Source organism: Motacilla alba, chromosome 5 (genome assembly GCF_015832195.1).
Source record: "Motacilla alba alba isolate MOTALB_02 chromosome 5, Motacilla_alba_V1.0_pri, whole genome shotgun sequence".
Classification (NCBI taxonomy): domain Eukaryota; kingdom Metazoa; phylum Chordata; class Aves; order Passeriformes; family Motacillidae; genus Motacilla; species Motacilla alba.
Genome location: NC_052020.1, coordinates 39642418 through 39658712, shown reverse-complemented (window position 1 = coordinate 39658712; position 16295 = coordinate 39642418). Strand labels below are relative to the sequence as shown.

At 49.8% G+C, this 16295-nt stretch overlaps 1 protein-coding gene across 1 annotated transcript; it reads left to right on the top strand.

The window, feature by feature from the left end:
* Nucleotides 1-252: 252 nt before the first annotated feature.
* Nucleotides 253-16024, top strand: TGFB3 (transforming growth factor beta 3). The gene is made up of 7 exons (XM_038139881.1): nucleotides 253-1309; nucleotides 6618-6781; nucleotides 8073-8202; nucleotides 9703-9810; nucleotides 10595-10766; nucleotides 11245-11398; nucleotides 13740-16024. Exons 1-7 carry the CDS (start codon nucleotides 595-597, stop codon nucleotides 13896-13898), a joined length of 1602 nt encoding a protein of 533 aa, XP_037995809.1. The 5' UTR covers nucleotides 253-594; the 3' UTR covers nucleotides 13899-16024.
* Nucleotides 16025-16295: the final 271 nt, after the last annotated feature.

The window sequence follows — 16295 nt, the reverse complement described above, 5'->3', positions numbered from 1 at the left end:
CGGCTTTTAATGCGATTTCGCAGCTGGAAGCGGGAGGGGCCTCCCCGCGCCGCCCGGACCACCGCGAAGGGCCCGCCCGCCGCCGCGCCAGTGCCGCCGCCAGGGGGCGCCCGCGCGCCGCCGCCGGGGTGGTGCGGCGGCCACGTCGGAGGGCGCGCGGGGCCGGCCCGCGCCGAGGGGCCCGGGGCGCGCGGGGCGAGGCGCCCCCGGGCGAGCGCGGGGGGCGGCGGGGGGCGGGGAGGGGGGAGCGGCGGGGGCTGTGCGGCTGCTGGAGCCATTAGCGCGGGGCTGGCGCGGCCGAAGGCCGGGCTTGGAGCTCCCTCCCCCGCCCGAGCCCCGTCCCGGGGACGTCATGGGAGGGAGGTATAAAATTTCAGCGTCGGGGCCGGGGGAGCGGCAGTGTGCGCGGGCGGGCCGGTGCGGAGCGGTGTCGGTGTGCGGACCACGACGCGGCGGTCAGCGGAACCCACGGGCGCGGCGGACGGCCCGGCGGCAGCGCTCCCGGCTGGGCGAGAAGCGCGGCGCTGCCACGCTCCCGGGCGCCGAGGGCCGGGCACCGGGCGATGTAGGGCGCGGGGCCCGGCGGGGGCATGAATGGTGCAGCGAGAGGGGCGGGCGCGGCGCTCCCCCCGCGGCGGCGGGGCGGCGCGGGCCGCTGACACGTGCGGCGGCGCGGCGCGGCGGGGCGCCCCCTGCTCCGCGGGGCGCGGGGCGGCGCATGGGGAAGGAGCGCGGCGCGGAGAGGCACGGCGCCTGCCGCTTCTCCTTGCGGAGCGCTGCCAGCTCTTCCTGGAAGTCCTGAGTCGCGCACGGCGCAGTGAGTTCATGCACCTCCTCGCCAAGCCTCAGCCTGCGGGTTCTGGGGAGGCTGCCGCCAGCACACCGCCCGGTCCCCCGCGCCCTCTCGCCGCCGCACGGGGGTCTCTCCCGGAGGCCCCCGCCGCCGCCCCCTCACACATGAAGATGTACGTGCAAAGGGCTCTGGTGCTGCTCTCCCTGCTGAGCTTCGCTACCGTGAGCCTCTCGCTTTCGTCCTGCACCACCTTGGACCTGGACCACATCAAGAAGAAGAGGGTAGAGGCCATCCGAGGGCAGATCCTGAGCAAGCTGCGGCTCACCAGCCCGCCGGAGACCGTGGGGCCGGCCCATGTGCCGTACCAGATCCTGGCCCTCTATAACAGCACTCGGGAGCTGCTGGAGGAGATGGAGGAGGAGAAGGAAGAGAGCTGCTCTCAGGACAACACCGAGTCCGAATACTATGCCAAAGAGATTCATAAATTTGACATGATCCAGGGCCTCCCCGAACACAGTAAGTGCGGGGCTCCCCCCGTGCCGGCCGGGGTGCCGCGCCCGCGGGGCAGACTGCCCGGGATCCCGGGCGCGGGGGAGGGGCGGCCAGCCGGGGGCCGAGGGGCGCCGGGCCCCGCGGAAGGGGCCGCTTCCTCGGCGGGGAGGAGGCGGGCGGGGGGCGCGTCTCCGCCCGGCCGCGCTCGGTACGGGGGTGAGCGGGAGCCGCGGGGCGGGGGGCGCCCGGGACGGCGCGGGGCTCGGCCGGCAGTGGGGACGGTGGGTGGCAGGGTCCGGGAGCGGCATCGGCCCAGGCCCCGGCTGGCAGCGGCGAGCCAAGCCCGTGCCTAGAGCCTTGACATCAGGACAAGGCGGGGAGGGGAAGCCGTGCCGGTGGCGGGGTGAATGCTGCGCACCGGGCTGGGAGACAGCGCAGGTCTGCTGTTTGGGTGAGAGCAGGTAGACGGCCTCCTCCCTGCTGAAGCTCCAGCGCCTGCCGCAGAGATACAGGCAACTGTCCGGTCCGTGCAGCTCCCGCGCCGGCAGCAGAGAAGGTGGAGAGGTACTTGCTGAAGAGACTGCTGCTTGGAGGACACTGATGAAGGTGTTACTCAGATAGTGTGAGCGTTTGGAGAGCGAGCAGAAGAAAACAGGGATGCTGAGCAGGTGTAAAGCAGACAGTGATGCCAAAGGGACCCCCAAGGGAACACAGGCGTTGTGGAAACATGACAGATGTTGAGCAGGTGTGGAGCAGATGATGAGCAGGCCCAGATGTGGACGCTAAACAGATTCAGGTGCAGAAGCTGAGCAGATACAAAGACAGAGACTGAGCAGACATGAACTCAAAGCAGATTGCAGATGCTGAGCACATGTAGGCACAAGCACTCATTTTGGTTTGTTTAGGATTCCTTAGAATTGGAAGATGCAGTCATACCACTATCCAGGGTGTTCTCCTGTGATGTTGTGCCATCCTGGGGACAAGATTTGAATGCCAGCAGTTTTGGGGAGGAGCTGTGACTTGGTGGAGGCAGTCTCAGAATGCAGTTACGCTGCCAGGTTTATGTTAATCTTGACATATGATGAGCTGGAATAAGCTACAATGTGGTAATGCAACAAATTTCACTTAATCTCTAGCAGACTGCATTCCCTATGGTTATATGATTAGCTCCTAGCTCAGGAGACACCGAGATTCAAGGAACAGAAAGGGCAAAGGTTACCTGTATTTCAGCGGTTTTGACCTACTGAAGTGTTATTTGTGAAACTATAAACATATATTATGGGAAAACCAAGTGTCTACAAAATAGTACAGCCACACCATTCACTAGCAATTTTTGGGGGAAGGAGGTGGGGAAAACACAAAGCACAACAGTGGCAAATGAAGTTAGGGGTGTGGATTTGGCTAAAATTGAGGGGAAAGTGGAATGAAGAAACAGTGCATGAAAAGGAGTGATGAGTAGGGATTGTGGCTTTGGGAAAATTCCTGTGGAAATGAATGATCCTGTCCCATGTGCCCATAGGACACTAGGTTCAAAAAGCCACCACCCAGAGAAAGAGGGAACTTTGTAATTTGGTCACACTGGGGGAGACTAGCTCCAGACAGATTGTGGTGGCAAGAGACACGCTCTTTTTGAAACCTGGGGCGTTTCATCGCTTACACCATGGCTGAATTTGGCCCCGCATCTTCAGAAGTGGCTGATGTTCAACTTTCCCATGACTCTGTCACTGTGCCAGGTGGTGATCTAAGAGCATGCTCTGAGCCAAAGCCAGTCTCCTGGGGGGGGGGGGGGGGGAAGGGGAGGACTACTCCATTGAAGGAACTGCAGTGATGATACAGACAAGTCTGAAATGTGTGCACACTCACACAAACTGTTCTAGCTCCAGACTATTAGTCAACTGTCATATTGGCTCAGAGAACTCATCCTTTTCAAAGATGCAAAGCCCAAAAGTGAGGAGAGCTGAGGAGCAAAAATAGCAGACGAGAGAGCCAAGTTCTCCATCCCTTCTCTGAGCTGCTTGGTGACTCACAGATTGGTCTTTTCTCCTGTGCCTCTCAGGTACACTGCCTTAATTAAAAGGGATTTTCTTTCAGAGCATAGCTTGCTTTTGACCAGCCATTCACTTCAGGGATCTCATAAAACTCACGTGATCAGACCTGACTTGGTTATGTTCAAGCTTGGGAAGCATCTGCAACAGTCCTACAAATAACTTTTTGCTTACCTTCCTGAAGGAAAAACAGATGCCATTTTCCAAGGCAGCTTGAGAGACAAGGCAATTAAAGTCATGGGTCACTGGGGCCAAGCATCTATTCCCTCCAAACCTGCCACCTGCAGAGTTGCAGATGGATCAACGTTTTTCTTGAAAGTTATGCAGCTTGGGCATGAAACACTTTGGTGATTCGGGGTATAATACAGTGTGAGGCAATACCTGCTCACAGCCAGCCTATCCTTCCTTCTCAGCAAACTTGAACTGCACGGCCATCAGCCTTCCTGGGGCTTGCCAGAAAAAACAGCTGTTTCTGCTGGATCCAGCAGCATGCGGTGAGCCTGCACCTCACTTAGAGAAGTGGTAGGAAGGTGGAAGCTCCCAAAAGAACCTGCTCTCTGTATCACATTATCCACACAAAGTGGCTACTGGTGTCATCACTGCAGTGAACAGCTCTGGGTGTCGACTCCACAGTAATAGCTGGGTCCAGTTGCGAGGCTGTGTCATACCAGACATAGCCTGGCATGGGAGCACAGGGTGTCACAGAGTCCTGGTCTCCATGCTTGGCTACTGCCACTGAGAGCTGTGGACTGGGAGAGCTTGCAGGAATATTGCCTCCAGGCTTTGTTCTGTGCTGGTGGTGAACAGGTCTGGATTCCAGTGGGATTAACACACCTGAGCTGGGTCTGGACCAAATTCCCTGAAAAATCCCCTTGTTCCCTTTGTCTGTGAACTCGTGCAAAAAAAGTATTTTGCCCCAAAGCTGTCAAGTTTCCTGGGAGTGAGACCTCTATCCTGAACCCTGTGCTATGTGAAACAGGCTCTAACCTCCCAGGGCTTGGAGTGAAACGGAGAACACAGCTCCATTTCTGCATCACAGAGGGCTTGTTCCCAGGGTACAAAGGGAACATGACACTTTTAGGGAAGGGAAAGAGCTATTACTGTTTTCACTGGGAAGGTCTCCCAAGACCAGCACCTCGATGGTGAAGTAGGTAGAAATCAATGTGGCTTGCTTTCTTTCACAGCAGGTGAATTACAATAGATGTAATGTTTTATCACCATGGCTGTCTAATTTAGCCAGTCACATTAAGGAGATGATAACACATTAGGTGTCTCTCATCAGCTCTGTGCTGTAGGACCACATTTGCAGCCTCTAAATAGATTGTCAGATAAAGTACTGCTGTTGGAAACATACTGAACTGGACTGACCAGTGGTCTGATGTAAAAAGGCATTTCTGATGATAATTGGGACACCCCTTACGGCCGGGCAGTCAGGTCTGAAATGAAGGGGCGGGCTGTTAACAGCACTATTAATAGGGCTAGATGTGCAAAGCAGCTTCAGGGGCTATTGAAACACAGTATCTGCCTGGTCTAGGACACAGGACAGTAATCAGTGTTAGACTTCAGCTAGGAAGATGTCTTTGGGCACTTAATGAGAACTTGGATTTTTGCTGGGCTTTTCTGCAGCATCAAACCTTGAATTGGTCACAGGGGTGGAGTCCCCACAGCAGGCATTTGTGTGTGGCTGGGGGTACTCTTTGTGTTGCAGGGTTTTTGGGCTGGGCAGGCCAGCTCGTGCCTGCAGTGGAATCTGGTCTCCTGGGATGTGTGAACAGCCATCTCTTCAATAACAGCTAAAGACTTTCGAGTATGGGAATGCTGTTCTCTTCAGTAGTACTAATGACGAAACCTCGTCCAATTAAAGCCCAATGTCAGCATCTGGTCATTAACTTATAGAGTAAAATCTCAGCACCCTAAAAACACATCCTTGAAAACTGGCAGGGCTCTGCTTACTGAATGTGTGTGTAGCACAAGAGAAAGACCTTAATCTCCATTGATATGAGTGTACATCAGAGTGGCTGAAATCAGAATTTGGCACAGGAGATGAACCTCAGCACTCAGGTGCTGTTTCACACTACCCCATTTTCAGCTGTTTCTCAGGGGAGATAGTGATGGTGGGATAAAAAGAGGGGCCTGCAGGACTTCAGGAATGTAACTTGAAGGTTGTTCCAGCTAGGGCTTCTAGCCTATGTGTCAAAGGCTGGAATCATGTCTGGAAACAGGTGATAGTTTTTGTTTCTTTCTGTTTGTGTGTTTAGAAGCAACTTGAATATCAGCAGATATAAGAGCCTCCTGCTGCACTGGACAACAGTCAGAGGTCATCTGAGAGGCTCTGCAGGACTGCAGACAAACCTGCATGTGGATATAGAGCAGGAGCTGCTGTGTCTTGTCTGCAGGAAGCTTTCATGATGCTAGAGCCTTGAAGGCTAACAAGGTCAATAGGAGAGAAATGACAGCAACAACAGACTTCCATGAGACCAAAATGGTCCCTTTAAAGAGAGTGTTACTTGCTCTGTTTTGGACCTTAAAGGTTTTACCTTCTCTCTTTTGAGGCATCTGTGAAATGGGTTTTTCTGTTCGGCAGATACACATGGAAGCAGAAAATTGCTGTATTATTTCCTGCTCATGTGTGTGATCTCCACAGGCCCAGTACTATTAATGAATTCCTTCTCCAGTTCATGAGTGAGAAGCAATTTTAAACCTCAGTTCTTTCAGTACACGTTGGATAATCACTGCCCAAAGAGTCTTTGACACCTCATGCTTTGTGTTTTTTTTGACACTGAGTGGCTTCTATTCTAGGAGGCAACATCAAGATTTGTAAAACTAGGATTCAGCAGCAATGTGATCACTTTGTATGCAGCTTCATGTCTCCATCATGAGCAGAATAACAGCATCCTAGCTGTTGGGAATAGGCCCCACTAACTGTGAGGTTGTCCCATTGCCTGGGCCGGGGTTGTCATTTTGGATGCAGCCAACTCATGAGTATTAGCAACATTTGACAAGCAGAGCTAGAAGACATAATAATAAACATACTGTGGTTGATCTCTACTGATTCTTCATTGAAATAATGATGGCAGTAGGGGGAATGTTTGCAAAATGTTGCAATGTAGACTGAATTTGAGTGAATTCATCCTGTGTTATCTTGAGCTAGGTAGCCATGCTTCACAGGTGGAAAGACGTTTGAATGACAAATCTCTACTGGAAAGCTCTTTCTCAAACCATATTTATTTGAGATCCTGCCCCTCAGAGATGTGGTTCTCAGTGTTTCTCTATTTTTTTTCTCCTAGATGAGTTGGGCATTTGTCCAAAAGGTGTCACCTCCAATGTGTTCCGCTTTAATGTGTCATCAGCAGAGAAGAACAGCACCAACCTATTCCGGGCTGAGTTTCGGGTGCTGCGCGTGCCCAACCCAAGCTCCAAACGCAGTGAGCAGCGCATTGAGCTCTTCCAGGTGAGTATTCTTATCACCTTCCCCAGTGTCTGAGCCCAGAATAGCTTGACTCCTTAATGGTTGTCTCAGCTGATATGTGGAAAGCCACAGAAGAGAGAAGTAAGTGCATGCTGTAACCCAGGCTTCTTCCACCAAATGCAGTGATACAGTCACCTTCCTTTCCTTTTACAATGTGGTGCTGCCCTTTTCCCACTTGGGAGTCCCTCATCAGTGGAGCAGCTCTGACCCTTCTGCCACATCATGTGTAGGACCCTTGGCAGTCTTATTCCTTTGACTGTTGCAGCACAGTTGGTGCTAATTCAATGGATGGAGCTCTCTGTCTTGACACTGATTTACTAGAAAAACAGTGCTTGCTTTCAATGTTTCCTTCAGCAGTAGTTCCCCAGAAGCACAATTCAGGCCACCTGTTCATCCAGATACTTATCTGGAGGTTTTTTTGAACCTAGGGACTGGCAGAATAAGGTATGGTTTAGGCTTGGAAGTGGTAATAGACTGAACTGGACCACCTAATGATACAGCTTAGCATCCAGGCAGCACACTCCCACAGGCTCATGTCTGTCCACTTTTCCATAAAAGTGCAGCTAAAATTGTCTTTGGGTGGTACTTCTTGAGGACTTCCTGGAATCCAGCATCAAAGGTCAGAGGAATTCTCCACCAGATGACAAAACTGACAAGGAGGTGTTCTCAGAGCTTCTCCATAGGTTCAGTGGTCTGTGGAGTCAGCCTGGGGTATGCAGGAAGGAACACCTTGAATGTAGTGTGGTTGTTTGTCTGAAAGTGGAAAGAGATGTCAGAGCAGAGGCAGAGGTCTCCAAACCTGAACAGCCCTGGTGTGTTTTGATAAAAGTTGAAGAGTGTAGGACACCTGAAAATGCCACAGTGATAATAAAGTCAATAAATTGGCTTCCTGGGCAGGTGACTTGTGGCCAGATGCTGCATTTACCACTGGTAATTCTCTGAAATCCAGATGCATATTCCACAGCTGTATACAAAAACAAACCTATCCATTAAATGAATTGCCATGTGCTTCTGCCTCTATATGTGTGCCCCTAAACAATTCTGAACTGAGAGAGGTGGGCTGCTTAGGACACAGAAATAAGCACTGTGTAGATGTCTAGAATTCAAGTTGGCTGTGAAGCATGTCCTTCTTACCTGACCCTGAGTGTCTCACTTGCCAAGACCAACTTTCTAAATTAGTTTTTAGCAAGCTGTGGGAGAAAAAAAGACTAAAGGCTGTCCCTTCCTTCTGCATGGCACTGGCTGATTTTTTCTACCACTCCTTCTGACACAGATCCTTCGGCCAGATGAGCACATAGCGAAGCAGCGGTACCTCAGTGGCAGGAATGTGCAGACACGGGGCTCCCCTGAGTGGCTGTCCTTCGATGTCACCGAGACCGTGCGTGAGTGGCTTCTGCACAGAGGTAGGGGTCTTAGCTGGACTGTGTGTCAAGGCATCCATAGAAATGGGGATCAATGTTCACAGAAGTATCTTTCTGCTCCCCTTGTTGCAGGACCTTGGTTCACAGAAAGGACAGGTTCTTTCAGTCTGAGAACAAGCTTTCCTACAGAGCTTCCTCAGTGTGTGACATTTGCTATATTCCTGGCTCATTTCCTGGAGGCCCCACCATGTAGCTCTGTGGGCTGAGTCAGAACAAGGATTTATTCCTTAGAGGAAATTCTTTACAACTAAGCCCAGAGGGGACCCCTCTGCTTGTCTAAATGATCATAGAAAATGACAAATGCTTTGCTTAAATTTTCATGTGAATTAGAGCCAATGTAGTATAGGAAAAAGCAGCAAGGATCCTGGTTTATTTAGGTGTGTACATCTTGTCAGGTATAAAGGTGAGGAAATACCAGAGGCTGACACACCTAGACAGCTGGAGGCTTTAACACTGCAGAGAACATACCTCTGCCAGTGCTGGACAGCCCAACAGATAGCTACGGGGCAGTTCCCAGCAAGAACACTGACCACATTCACAGCTGGAGCATAAGGCATCGTCACTCACAGCTGGACTGGTTTCACAGATAGAAGCTGGGTGCCACTGAACACTGGAATGCAGGTACTGGCAAGCAGCTGCTCCCTGCAAGGGTAAGCTCTGAGCTTGCAGGCTCCTCCTATTTCAAGCAATCTAAGTTGTGGGTGAAGCTCAGAGCTGGAACTGCAGCAAGCTCTGGGCAGGCACACTAGCTGACAAGACATCACAGAGTATATATAGTGCTGAGGTGAAAAGGTGCTAGGCACCTTGTCAATGCCCCAGGAAGCCAGATGTTTTAATTCATGGCACAACATAAAAATGGAGCTTTCATAAGAGTCTTATGTTCCTGTAGTCAGGCCCACACAGCATGACTGGTCCAGGAAGTTATTATGAAAGTAGATTTGCCTCTGGAAAGTCTGTGTGACTTAGACTGCTAGCAGTTCAATAAAACAGGAGGTTGCAGCTGCTGAGAAGAATGCTTCCAGTAAAATTACTTGTCCATATCCAACTTGCTTATTTTCAGATTTTTCCTTCAGACACTAAGCAGAAGCCAGATAATAGGTACTGAGGATTGCAAAACTGATTTAAGATACCAAAAGCCAGCTCTTCAAAATACTTGTTTTCCCAGGGAAGCTCCTTGAAGCTCACAAGTGTTTTTGGATGCCGAATAGCCTAAAAAAAGTAACAAGAAGCACCCTTCTTATCTCTCCAGAAAGTTCCCTTTAGCAAGAGCAAGGCTTTTGGCAAAGGTGAAGCTAGTGGATTTTTCTTCCTATTCTTCCCAAGGCAGCATCTGTTCCTCAACGTTGATAACACTCCTGACTTTAAGACCAACCCATTGTCTAGGAGTTAGCACAGCTGTGTAAAACTTCCTTAAAACTTCCTTATGCCAGGAGCTGTGCCAGCTGAGAAAGACTGTTTCTCACATAGTCATCTTCTTTGCAGAGTCCAACCTTGGCCTGGAAATTAGCATACACTGTCCTTGCCATACTTTTCAGCCCAATGGGGACATCTTGGAGAATTTGCATGAAGTCCTGGAGATCAAGTTCAAAGGTGATAAAGAGCTGGGTTAGGGGAGGTTGTTGGGGAAGGGAAAGCCTCAAGCATATAAAGAAAAAAGTGAGGTCTTGCTTTGTGTATTCAAGTACTTCACATTGTGTAACATTTGTTTTAAAACATACACATCTGGGTTTGTGTGTTCACTATATGGGTATATCCACTATATACATAGGTTACAAAAAAAGTAAGGGCAGGCTGGGTGGGTTTGTATGAGTGTCTGCAGAAAGGAGTAATTTTATATTTCAGTGTCTCTCTGGGAAGTTCAACTTGATGCCTTCTCAGATTTCCACAGAGGCTCTACTTTCCAGTTAGAGTGACTGAAACACAAGGAAGTTAGGCATCCTGTGTGAGGTGGCTCAGAGAGTCAGTGGCTTGGCTGGCCTAAGAACTAGGAACCTCCTGGCTTGCGGCCCTGGGCAGCAGCCACTGGCCCCCACAGGCTCCATTTCTGAGGCTATTCTGCAGAGTGCCAATTATCTGACATCTTCTTTAAACCATTCATCTTCCTGCCTATCCTGGGACTCAAGCCAGGAGAGAGTGGATGGATTAATGGCCCCACCAGCAGTTTGCAAATGGTAAAACAGGTGGCCCGTAAGCCTCTATTTCAGGCCTGCAACAGTCAAATTTACCAGAAATAAAGGGGTCTCTGTGAGGGAAGAAGTAGACAGGGTGCCTGAACCTGGTTCAAGAGCAAGCATGAGAGTGTTAAATTGAAAAGTCTTGTTGCATTCTCCACTTCCGTGCTGATTTCTTCTTTGTGGATCCTCTTTTTCTGAAGGCATTGACAGTGAGGATGACTACGGCCGCGGGGACTTGGGCCGCCTGAAGAAGCAGAAAGACTTGCATAATCCCCACCTGATCTTGATGATGTTACCCCCACATCGACTGGAGAGCCCCGTGTTGGGAAGCCAAAGAAAGAAACGGGCCCTGGATACCAACTACTGTTTCCGGTAAGTGAGAAGCCTGCTGGGCTCCTACACCTGAGGTGGGCAGGCTGGCGAGACTCCATGCCACCGGAAAAGGCAGAGCCCTCTAAGGGCACTGTGGGTCTCCGTGGTGTCAGAAGGGCCACTGGCCAGTTCAGCAGACCTGCTGTGTGCTTCTGGCAGGGCCACGGTTCAAAGAGACCTGCATGCACCCTCCAGGAACACAGGCTGGGTGGGGCCCCGCAGCAGCCCCGTGCCGGTTGCTGGAGCAGCTGGGTGCTGCCTGGCAGGGGCGGTGGGAAAGCTGTTTGCCAGCAGCACGAGCAGTGCCCGGCTGCTGAGCTGCCACCACTGCCTGGCTGTGCTGCTCCTGGCACACGCAGCCACCACGTCCCACCAGCACTGCTGGTACGAGTCCTTCTGCTCAGGAAGCTGCACCTCACAACTACACATAAGGCCCCCCCCCCCTTTAGATTCACTGTGTTTCACTACTGTGTTTCAGGAACCTGGAGGAGAACTGCTGCGTGCGTCCTCTGTACATTGACTTCCGACAGGACCTCGGCTGGAAATGGGTCCACGAGCCTAAGGGCTACTTTGCTAACTTCTGTTCAGGCCCTTGCCCGTACCTTCGCAGTGCAGACACCACTCACAGCACGGTACATCCACTATATTATCCTGCCAGGGCTTGTGGCTATGATGGCCCCTTTCTCCCTAAGTCTGATCAATATCCAGCCTCTTCAAAGCAATAAGCAGTTCAGATCAATATTTGTGAAAAACATTCCAAGGAAACAGCAGAAAAAAAGCCTGGGTGGTTCAGCAGGGAAAATGTGCTTGCTTTGGAGTCAGTACTGAGTCTGCTTTCAGGCAAATCTTGAGGAGGAAAATGCTGTTGTCTCTTAGAAAAGATATGAAACAGCAGGACTGGTGGTTTTAGGGTACTTACTTGGCAGTGGCCATAGTATGAACTGAATTGTTCACATCAAACATCAGTTCTGGTGATTATCTTCTTCCTAAATTTCTCCTGCAGTTTGCACTGGACAGAGGATTTTTCTATACTCTGTGCCAGGTTGTCATGAAAAACTGTTGTGCAATGGCATGTGCCTGCCATCTGCTCCTAAAGGGGCAGCTATAGCTCAAAAGTGTAGGGAAATCCATGTCCATTTCCAGAAGTGAACACAGCCACTCAGTAAGATCTCCTTCATCACAGGTATCCTTCCCAGCTGCATAAATCCTGTCTGACCTACAGCAGGGAGGAGGCTACTAGGCAGTGAGATTTTTGAGTGAAAACTTGGCAGAAAGCAAATGTCTTTAGGTAACTTAGGCACAACCTCTGGTCAGCCTTTGGGAAGAATGCAGTCTGAGCCTGGCTAGAGCAGAAAAAAATAAAAATAATAGAATAACACAGCCATGGGAGAAGTATAAAGAGAAAAGGACATATTAAGGATCAGACAGTCCACTGCTGAAGCAGGAAAAGTCAGAGGAAAATCCTGTGCTTCTGCCCACAAAAGTCAAAAGGCAGCAATCCAGATAATGCAACAGCTCACTAGCAAATTAACTTCAGATTTCATTTAAAAAGTTACTGGAAAAAGCAGATTCAGCTGAAGAACAAATAACTAGGTAAGGATGATATTTCAGAAAAGATGCTAACATTTTCTTGACAGTCTGCATAGCAGTAAGGTTCACTGAAGCTCAAGGACTAATATCAGTGGGAACAGCTGATCTGTGGGAATGAAGAAGTGAACAGATGCTGGGCAGTAACCACAAGACAAAGCAAGGGCATTAACAGCTTTGAAAGGGTAATGGGCATGTAGCTTTACCATCTGGTTGTCCTGAGAAGATCTCCAGAAGGTAACTGGACTGAATCAGTGTGAGAGAAAGGAGACTTTAGAATGACTCCTAATGATTTTAAACAAAGGAAATGAGTAAGCGTTAAGGTCAGTGAAGTGATCAAAGAAAACTTTAGAACAATATAGCTGCTGACAGCTTGCCAGCACCACTTAGGAAAGACATGATGAAAAGAAAGCTTCTCACCAGTCTGTTTAACTTGCTCTTGAGTAGTGGCCCAGAGCACATGATACCCTGTGGTACAGCCAGGGGTACTTTGCTTAGGATCCCAGAGAGTTTCTACCACAACAAGGTGATTACATGGATCTGGATGATAGAACAGGATGTATCCTTAGCATCTCTCATCCCCAAAGACTGTAAAGTAGTTAAAATACAATGTGCCAGACCCTGACATTTATATCAGATAAGCACTGAAGAGACCACACTAGTGCAGGTGAGATCATGCTCACTGCTGAGAAGTGGTCACCTCTGGCAAGAAATGTGGCAACTGTTCTGTAGTGGTTTACATGGCTGTAGTGTATAGTCATCTGTGGGATGGGGCCAGCTGGGGGGAGGAATCCAGTGGGGTCCCACAGGACACTGTCCTGGCTCCAGTATTACAGTGTAATGACTTGGAGGATGGAGCAGAGGGAGAAGGCATCAGACAGTTCAAAGCTGGGAGGGAATTGTGGATACTTGAGAGGACTGGCATCCATCCAGTGCTATCTGGAGATGTTGGTTGAAATAAGCAGCACTGATATTCTTTCTTCTGGTTTCTTTAATAGAATCCAAAACAGCATGGCCCCAGGCTGGTTACACCCAACCTTGTTAAAAGCAAAAATTGTGACACACTGCTGTACCAAATTAGAGATGAAAGGAGACAACTACTTGTACTCCTTCAACCCTTAGGCATCAGTCACAGAGAGCAAGAGTATTACAATTAGGAAAAAAACCCCAAAAAACTCTTTAAGAGTCAGGCCAGGGCAAGTGAGACCATTTAGAAGCAGGCCATGATCAGGAAGTGACAGGGGAGTATTACTCATCTCAGGGAAATACCCTCTGATGAGTCTAGTGCAAACACCTAGAGACTTGTTGAGTTGGCAGCCTCTTCCTGTCCTCAACCAACATAAATGTATTCCTGACCTTGTCATGACACTTACTTTGTTCCTGCAGGTGCTGGGTTTATATAACACGCTGAACCCTGAGGCATCTGCTTCGCCCTGCTGTGTTCCCCAAGACCTGGAGCCACTCACTATCTTGTACTATGTTGGGAGGACCCCCAAAGTGGAGCAGCTCTCCAACATGGTGGTGAAATCCTGCAAGTGCAGCTGAAAGGCCCCCTGGCCCACCCAAAGCCAAGGGAAAAACTGTCAGCACCCACTCTCCTGCTCCCAGGCTAACACAACGAGAACTGGGGGTCTGAGACTACGCATGCTGAGGGCCAAGTGCCAAACCTTGAGAGCCTGGCAGCCCTTGGGGATTTCTTCTGGAACACTCCTTGGTCGTCTTGGCAGTGTAATGTTCCTTCTAGGAAGTACTTTGGTGACACAAAGGCCACACTCTCCAAAATGGCTGGACAGTTGGTGCAGAAGAAAAAGATAATGTGGAAGAACTGCAGTGTATTTGAATGCTGGGTGGTTGAGATGGGAAAGCAAGATAATGAGAAAGCAGGTGAAAGGGATAATGGAAAAGGGGAGATGTTTTCTGTTCTTGCTTTAGCTATCTTAAGACCTAAGCCCTCCCCATTAGCCTGAAGTATTAAAGGTTTTCCCTGTAGGAGGAATTTTTGAACGTTTCCTTAGAGAAGGAAAAGGCACCAAGCAGGGAAGCTGTTAAGAGGAGCGCTCAGAGATACACTTAAGACTTTTGTTCCTCAGAGCTGTACTCCAGGAGTCCTGCAACTGAAACTGTGTCTGCCAAAACCTCTAAGTTCAGTTGACAGATCCTGGCTATTGGGTTTCAAATGCAAACTGCAAGGCTCCCAGTCAGCCTACCAAGGGTGGGCAAATACAAGGAAAGAGGGTGCTGAGTCCATTGTCAGAGGGACTGAAGCTTCCATTCAGCTCTTTTACCTTCCTGGAGTTTCTAAGAGATGATTTTGGGGTCAGAGCAGGAGCATCTGTCGGTACCTGAATACTGGGCCTATTCATTTGTGATCTGATACACCCTGAGGACCTCTTGTCTGTTGTGGATTGTGAGGTGCTTTGGGGTGTTCTGCACCTGTTCTGCTTGATGACCTGAACTTGGTCCCACCTGCCAAGACTTAAAAAATAGTAATCTCAAAAACTTTGTAAAAAATAAATATTTGGGGGGTGGGGGGAGATGCTAATTTTTTCACAAGCAAGTTTTTTGTTGGAGGGTTAGATGATTTGCTGGTTTTAAACTGCTACTGCTGTGGCATACTCAGTCTAAAATTTTTACCCTTTCCAAAATGTTTCTTCAAAAGAACAGATAGAATTTAGGTCAGCAAGAAAATTTCAAAATGGAACTTCCTTATTACCCTCAAACTGTACCTGGTGTAAATGTGCCCCGTTCCATCCTAGTCCTTCAGACATGTACATCACTGCTGGCATCTGCTTTTGACAGATTCATGTAAAGCTCCCCTCAAACATAAAACACTTTCAACAATACTGTTTAAATATCCGAGGCACTGCAGTTGCCACAGCTGACAAATGTCGTATGTCCATTTGAAGATATATATGGTCTGCCAGTACAGACCTGTACATCCAGGTAAATAACACACCCTTCCTCTCATGTCCTGATTTCATGCTCATAAAAAAGATTACAGATGCTGTCCAGGCAAGAAATCAACGTAGTCCTTTAAACGGGCTTTTGCGGCCATAGATACTCGCAGAGGTAAAAACCTCTGGTGCTGAATGCCACATGAGACTCAGAGGCTGTCTCTGACTTGCCAAAACACAGCTACTCAAAAGTCCTGTTCTAGAGACCACAGATGTTCCTCCCTGTCTCCTCCCAGTTCCTGGACCCCAGCAACTGAGTGTAAAATGACACCTAGCTGGTTAATCACTTGTGGCCAGGGCACTCCACAGACAGCTCAGAATCCAGCTCTTCCATCAAGCCCTTCACAATAGTGGCTGCTTACATATAGCTCTTTGGGGCTGCCAAACCGTGTAAACTCAAATGTCTTAATAAACCATAAACAGCCCTTCCTGAACCCTCACCAACTGGATAGAGGTTAGCAAGGGTGGGTCAGTGGAGGCAGCCTGCCAAGCTGTATGCCATTTTGGCCAGAGCACACATGCCCTGACAGAGGCACTCCCCAGTGTTTTATCCTTTTCATCTCTGGGGCTCCCTGACATGTGTGATTGGGGTGATGATGAAAGCTCTGATCAGTCCTGCAGCACTACAGTTTGCTCTGCCCTGTGCACCTCTCCATGCCCAGGCTTCCTTGCCACCTGCCCAGGGAGGGAGCAAATAAATGCGTTATGACTACACCACCGTGCTGATAGACAGGCCAGAAATTTACTGGCTAAAAGAGACTCTGTGTGTGCATGTGATAAATCCAGATGCCTATTGGCATAGGAATTCTCTCTGATCTCCTTTTAGAGGCAGCCTCAAGGGAGTTTTGGTTTACAAGCTGCAGTCTGTTCGTTGGTCATTGTTCCTCCTGAGCCCTGGGCTGGCTTTCCTCCCCATCCAACTGAAGGGCTTCCTTGCTAACAAATGGGGAAGCAAGGAGAGGGAGCTGCAAAGGGTTGAGCTAGAACA